This window comes from Leucoraja erinacea, chromosome 33 (genome assembly GCF_028641065.1).
Source record: "Leucoraja erinacea ecotype New England chromosome 33, Leri_hhj_1, whole genome shotgun sequence".
NCBI classification, from domain to species: Eukaryota; Metazoa; Chordata; class Chondrichthyes; order Rajiformes; family Rajidae; genus Leucoraja; species Leucoraja erinaceus.
Window position 1 is genome coordinate 16,530,560 of NC_073409.1, and position 6,602 is coordinate 16,537,161.

The 6,602-nt window shown below is 46.9% G+C and overlaps 1 protein-coding gene across 4 annotated transcripts in view; it reads right to left on the reverse strand.

Moving 5' to 3' along the window:
* Window positions 1-565: 565 nt before the first annotated feature.
* Window positions 566-6,602, reverse strand: part of LOC129712758 (A-kinase anchor protein 13-like) — a 387,357-nt gene continuing 381,320 nt past the window's right edge. For 3 of the 4 annotated variants that reach the window (XM_055661466.1, XM_055661465.1, XM_055661467.1), the window contains 2 exons: window positions 5,162-5,486; window positions 566-3,940 (listed from right to left, as the gene is read on the reverse strand). In XM_055661466.1, coding sequence (XP_055517441.1) covers window positions 3,837-3,940; window positions 5,162-5,486 — 429 coding nt within the window. In that variant the 3' untranslated portion in view covers window positions 566-3,836. The remainder of the gene's footprint in view (window positions 3,941-5,161; window positions 5,487-6,602) is intronic. The other variant, XM_055661468.1, reaches the window with a different exon arrangement.

Here is a 6,602-nt window from a genome sequence, read left to right on the forward strand (position 1 = left end):
TGTTTCCAAATTGAAATATTGTGCGTGGACTATACTGGCCAGTGCTGGAATTAGTGATTTGTTTATTGGATGTCCCAAAACATGGTTTAAAAAGAACATTAAGGGAAGTGTGGGGTAGAGACAGCTGCTGTGGTAAAGCTCACCTGGAGCACCAACAACTCAGCTTTGTGATAGAAACATTAAGCTGTCCGTGCTAAAGACTCCCATGCATTTTAATACAGGGAGGTATCGGGGACAATTCTGGTGTACACGCCTTCCCCTAACCCCATCCACCTCTGAATAGTGAAATCTCTTTCAGTCAATGTGCTTTAAGCAACAGCCCAGCGGCATGGACTCCTGGGTGATCCCCCTCATGCCTGAGTGGTTCTCATAGAGTGGTCATATCTGTGTACACTGACATCTCCATTCCAGTGGCAATAGAACGAGTTCACTGACCAAACACCAATGCCATGGCAACACCTCAGTTGGGGCATTCCCCCCCCTCCCTTCCTGTACAAAGTTGTACAAAGTGCGTTATTCATGTGCATTAGTCCTTACCACGCAGGTGACCGTTGCAACCCATTTATTCCACATTTATTTTCCCGTAACCCACTCCCACATTCCCATCAACTCTCACCAGTTTCTGCCACTCATTATGGGGGGGGGATGGGGGTCGGGTGGGGTGGAATGAGGTGAGAGAGGTTCCTCTTCCTTGGATGTAACTGCCTTAAGGGTTGAATGTTTCTACACCAACCAGGGCTTGGATAAGAATGAAGTGGATGGCTGGATGAGGCCCTGTGCAACGACCAACCAGTATCCATGGAAACCGTGACCCAGCATGAGTTAGTACCTTTCAAGAGAGGAGATGGGGAGATGGGGGAGATAAGAAAGGTTAATGGATGTACCAGACAGGAATAGTTTTCTGGGGTGGGATAGACATAGATTTAGCAGAGCTGGGTTTCTGAACAACTCTGACATTGAACTTTCCTCAATAGTCTAAGAGCTGGGAGCCACACAAACATAAGATCAATGTGTGAGATAGATCCCTGTCCCAGAAAAAAAACACTGACCCTTTCTATAATTAAATAATCAAATCAAAATCCACAAAAAAAGTGGAAGAAAAATTCTATACAAATATTAAAAATAACATTTCTGAAATTTTTAGCAGTGCCTTGAGGTTATAAAATGGAAACTTGACCACAGAATGTGTTGAAAGCATTAATTCCTGCTCTCTGCTTGGACTCTCTCCATGCAGACTAGGTATTTGGTAAAACGCATTCCCATTCCCATTGGTATTGGAGACAGAACCAAAACTGAAATGCCATTGCACATTCAGACTCGAGTGAAATATTTCCCTGACATTTGCTTTTGTGAAACCACAATAATAAAACATACATCATGGAATTGGAATTGATTTCGGATTGAAGCAATAAGAAATATTTCCACAGTGTATGAATATTTTTTTTCCTTTAAAGTGCTTCTTGGCATCAAACCATGCTCAGATGATGACCCTTCAAAATAGGCCGGTGGTGAGGTGTGCCCACGATTTTAATTGTTGGTTCCGTGAGTTAACGGTCCTAGACAACGACAAATTCACCATGAGTTCATGGAATCCAATTGAACAGCCTGCAGTTGTTTGTCTGTACCCAACTCGAAAGACACAACTCAATCTTACACAACCTAATGTGAGACGTAACCTGGGGCTCCACAGGAACCGTTCTATGTTTCTCATTCTGTGGATCTGGCCATTTCCTTTCCTCGCGGCTACAGTCCCTACCCGCAAGGCAGAGATATGAAGGCAAAGGCAAAACTGGGTGATTCTGGTCCCGCTACAATGAAACAGTGCAAATTCTCCTCTCCCCATGGCCTCTCACCTTGTTCAACCTAACCCGCACTTTAACACAACACAGAAATCAAGAAGATAGACACAGAATGCTGGAGTTACTCAGCAGATCAGGCAGCATCGCTGGAGAAAAGGAATAGGTGACGTGAAGGGTCGAGACCCTTCTTCAATCTGACCCGAAAGGTCACCGATACCTTTCCTCCCGAGATGCTGCCTGACCTGCTGAGTAACTCCAGCACTTTGGTGTAAACCAGCATCTGCAGTTCCTTCCTACGCAGTATTCAAGAAAGCATCCAGTGCTCCTTCATGAGGTGCCTTAGAGAATGTGAAGGTGATCAGTGGTAACAGCGAGCCTTTGCCCCACACGATGCTGTGGGGTGGAACCCTGACAGGTGCCTGACCAAGTCTCAAGGATGCACGGGAATGGCTGCACAAAGAGCTAGGCCTCCTGGTCAAAGGACCCAATGCGGCACCTCTCCATTTGCCCCAGATCAGTTATCAACAGTGTGCGTGAGTGAGTGAGACTTCCCCCATTTAATGCCAAGTCACAGGTAACTTTATACTCTGTCGTTGATGAAGCACATTCCACACAGGACCCCGTTAAGTGGACTGGACATCCTGACCCCCCGTCAGTCTGGGTTGGATTTAAAGCCAGGCTCCAGAGAATGACACGCTACACCTTGGTCTAACTCTCCCCTCAAATTATAAGCAGTCCAGACAAAGACCATGCTGTACATTTTTCGGAATTGAGATGATCCAAACAAAGGCAATTAAAATATCCCATCAGCATTCTAATAGAATGGATATAAAAGTAAAAGAAATCAAGTATAAACCTTTGTGGACACATTCCACCCTTGCAACTGTACAATTTTCGCTTTTTAAAAACATTATACATTCAGGATTTAATTTTACACTAATATTTGACGTTGTTTTTCCCCCCTCAATTTTTTTAAAAATATTAACATTTTGGAAGGGGGAAGACCAAACCTCAGAACCATTGTCTCCCTCAAAAGGGAGAATCGCACTTCCATTAAAAGCCATTGCACACACGGCAATGCTATTTACATTTATAACCCCGTGGTGCGTTGGAGAGAGATTTTTCTTCCCAGCAACACCGGAAATGATAAGAAAGATATTTGGCCGGTGCTTCGCTCTCTGGCCTCTGCAGCTTGTCCGATTTTAGCCACCCTTATTTTCCAGATGGTCAGATAATTTTGGTCGGGTAGATTTAAAAGCATCAGGAGCTCTCTCTCCACCAATGCCCACAGTGTGTGGATGAAGCTTCATTGAACGGGGGAGAGTGGAGCATTCTCACTGGACTATAGGTCAATTAGCACAGTGCCATTCCTCACAGTTTGTGCCAGGAGAGAGTACGTCGAGATCTGGTGGTGAAAGACCTTTCATGAGGGGTTGTTGACCAAGGCGCTGTTCACCAAGTTTGTTACATGGATCGTCTGTGATTTTTCGCTGCGGGAGACATCAAAAGCTTAAATCAAACCAGTCAAATGTCAAACTCTGAATCCACCTCCTCGGATAAGTCCAGTGACGGAGGTACCTCAAACACGGGCTCTTCTCTCCTGACACAACTGAGAGGGAGCCGCAGCCTCTTGCTTTGTTACAGTTCCAATGTTCGAACTTAACAGAACGGAAAACAGTGGTGAACATTTCTCTTCCCGATTGAATTTTATCTCCATCCGCACCCAACGGCAGTCGGGACATTAAATCTTTGCCCGCAGACTTCACTTTTCTTTTTTAGTGCCCTGGGTCAGTGCTTTCCCAATCGATTCTTTTGTTGTGCAGAGAGGTCATTGCACCAACTATATATATATATATATTGATAGGTTCTGCCTGCACTTGGAGCAAAACCTTCACAACTAGAAGTGGAGGAAGACATGGTTGGACCAACTGAAGACACCCACACAGAGGCATTGCAGCAATGCCGGTCTCCTCTCTCTCTCCTCCCACTGCCTCCCCAAACACCCGAGGTGCCAGTCCAGTCCTAGTGCAGGATAGCTCAACAGTAGAAAACCTCCTCGCTGCCCAGTAGCTCAGTTGCAGGACGCTTCGTGTCCGAGCCTGCTTGGTGGAACTTCGGGTTGCCTGTTGCTGGGAGGACATCTGAGGGAAAACAGAACCAGGAGATGATACTTTAATCAGTGGATCCTGCAGAAGAAATGATGGTGAAAACAGCATCCAAGCTAGTGTCATCAACGGTTATTATAAGGCAGGTGAAGGAAGGAACTGCAGATGCTGGTTTATACTGAAGATAGACACAATAGACAATAGGTGCAGGAGTAGGCCATTCAGCCCTTCGAGCCAGCACCGCCATTCAATGTGATCATGGCTGATCATCCCCAAACAGTACCCCGTTCCTGCTTTCTCCCCATATCCCCGGACTCCGCGATCTGGAGTGACTCAGCGGGACAGGCAGCATCTCTGGAGAGAAGGAATGGGTGACGTTTCGGGTCGAGGCCCTTCTTCAAACTCATTATGTTGTTACGCGACAACTGGCTTGCCAATAAATAGCCATCTTAATCATCAATGCCATCTCAAATGACAATCCAGACTTGGATTATTTTCTCTGAAACGTCAGAGGTAGCAGGAGACCTGATAGAAGTATATACAATTACAAGAGGCATAGACAGCGTAGACAGTCAGAATAGATGAAGGAGTCGGTCAGAATATTTCTCCTAGGATGGAAAAAATCAAGGGCATGGCTCTAAGTTGAGAGGGACAAAGTTTAAAGGAGACAAGCAGAGCAATTTTCTTTTCACAGAGGGTGGTGAGTGTCTTGAACACACTGCTGGTGGTTGAAGCAGTTATAACAGTGGTGATTTAAAGACTTATGAATTGGCATATGGATATGCAGGGAATGGAGGGATATGGGTTATGAGAAGGTAAATAAGTGATGGTCTTGGTATCATGTTCGGCACAGACACTCTGGGCCGAAGGGCCTGTACTGTTCTATGTTCCAAATGTATGCCTCACTAATGTCACCTTGAATACCTGTCTCTTCAACTTAAAGATGCCATCTTAAATGTCTAACTAACACCACCTTAAATGTGTAGGAAGGAACTGCTTTTTGCTGGTTTGAAACCGAAAATAGACACACAATGCTGGAGTGACTCAGCGGGACAGGCAGCATCTCTGGAGCGAAGGAATTGGTGATGAAGGATCGCGACACGAAACGTCATCCATTCCTTCACTGTTAAGTGTGAACATTGGAACTGTAATAAATCAGAGATGCTGTCTATCCCGCTGAGTTACTCCAGCGTTTTGTGTCTACCACCTTAAAACTGACAGATCCTGCTCAGGTCCCACAGTCTGCCTGTGACGTACCAGGTCCATACTCCGATGGCAGGTTCCCAGACCTCTGCCCCTTGTTCTTGCGGTGCTTGGACTTCTTCTCCTTCGGCTTGGCTAGCTTGAGTAACCGTGGGGGGATGGGGTTGTTAGTCTGGTTAGTGCCACTTGGTTGATTGGTGGGTTTCTTGGAGGAGGCCTGTGTGGTGTCTGTGCAGGGGGGGTCGGGCAAGTTCTCCGACGAGCTCCTCTTGGCGAGGGGTGCGTCCGTGGGCTCCTGGTTTAACGAGTTGCAACTGGGGTGTTTCGTCGTGCTCGGCGAGCCCTCGTCTGCTTGCGTTGCAGAGTCTCGGTCTGAAGCCTGGGAGCAGAGAGAGAGAGAGAGAGAGTCCACATAACTCAGGGACACCACCCCCAGTAGCTCACCCACCCCCACCTGTACCTCAGCACCCCACTTCCCCCTCCCCCACTCCCCTCCCCGTACTATAGCACACCACCTCCACCCCCCTCCCTGTACTTTAACACCACACTTCCCCCCCCCACACCCATCCCCTCAGTTACCTCAACACCCCACCCCTCACCCCACACCCACCCCCTCCCCGTACCTCAGCATCCCTCCTCCATTTCCCTTCACCTCAGCACCCTACCTCACCCTACCCTCCCCTACCAGCACCCCCCCCCCCCCCCCACACACCCTCCTGTACCTCAGACCCCTCAGCTTAGGAGGTTGGACACTTCCCATCCAACTGAAATCCATTGGGATTTCTGTGAGAGGTGGGATGAGAAGCAATGCTCTCCAGTGGCCCGTGACAGGGAAAGGAAGCATTTGTGACTGTATCCCAGTCCTGACCCACATCTACCCTTCTGCTATTAAAGGGGCTATTCAGCCTGAACTTGATTATAACCCAACTTCATTGCAGAAATTGGACTATTTCTCTGGGACTGGAATATTGAAAAACTATATTCAGCCCTCTGGGTATTATAATCTTTGCTCTACATGTTGCTCTTGTACAGTTTTATCGAATGTTATTGCACAACATGCAAACAAAGGTTCTGCACTGCATCTCGGTACATGCGACAATGATAAACCAATACCAAGTCTGAATTTTAAAAAGCCTAATGGGTCAGGTAGCATCTATGGAGGGAATGGACAGGGGGCAATTTGGAATGGGATTTGAAAGTCTGAAGTAGGGTTCCAACCCAAAATGTTGTCTAATCATTTCTCTCCCCGATGCTGCCTGACCCGCTGAGTTACTCCAACACTTTATGCTTCACTCAAGATCCCAACATCTGCAGTTCCTAGTGACTCCAATAACAAGTCTGGAGTGGATAAAGATAAGTTGGAGAAATAAGGAACGTCAGATGCTGGCATTCAAAAAAGGACAAAGTACTGGAGTAACTCAGCTGATCAAGCAGCATCTCTGGAGAACATGGATAGGTGATGTTTCGTATTGGGATCCTTCAGTCTCAATCGTAA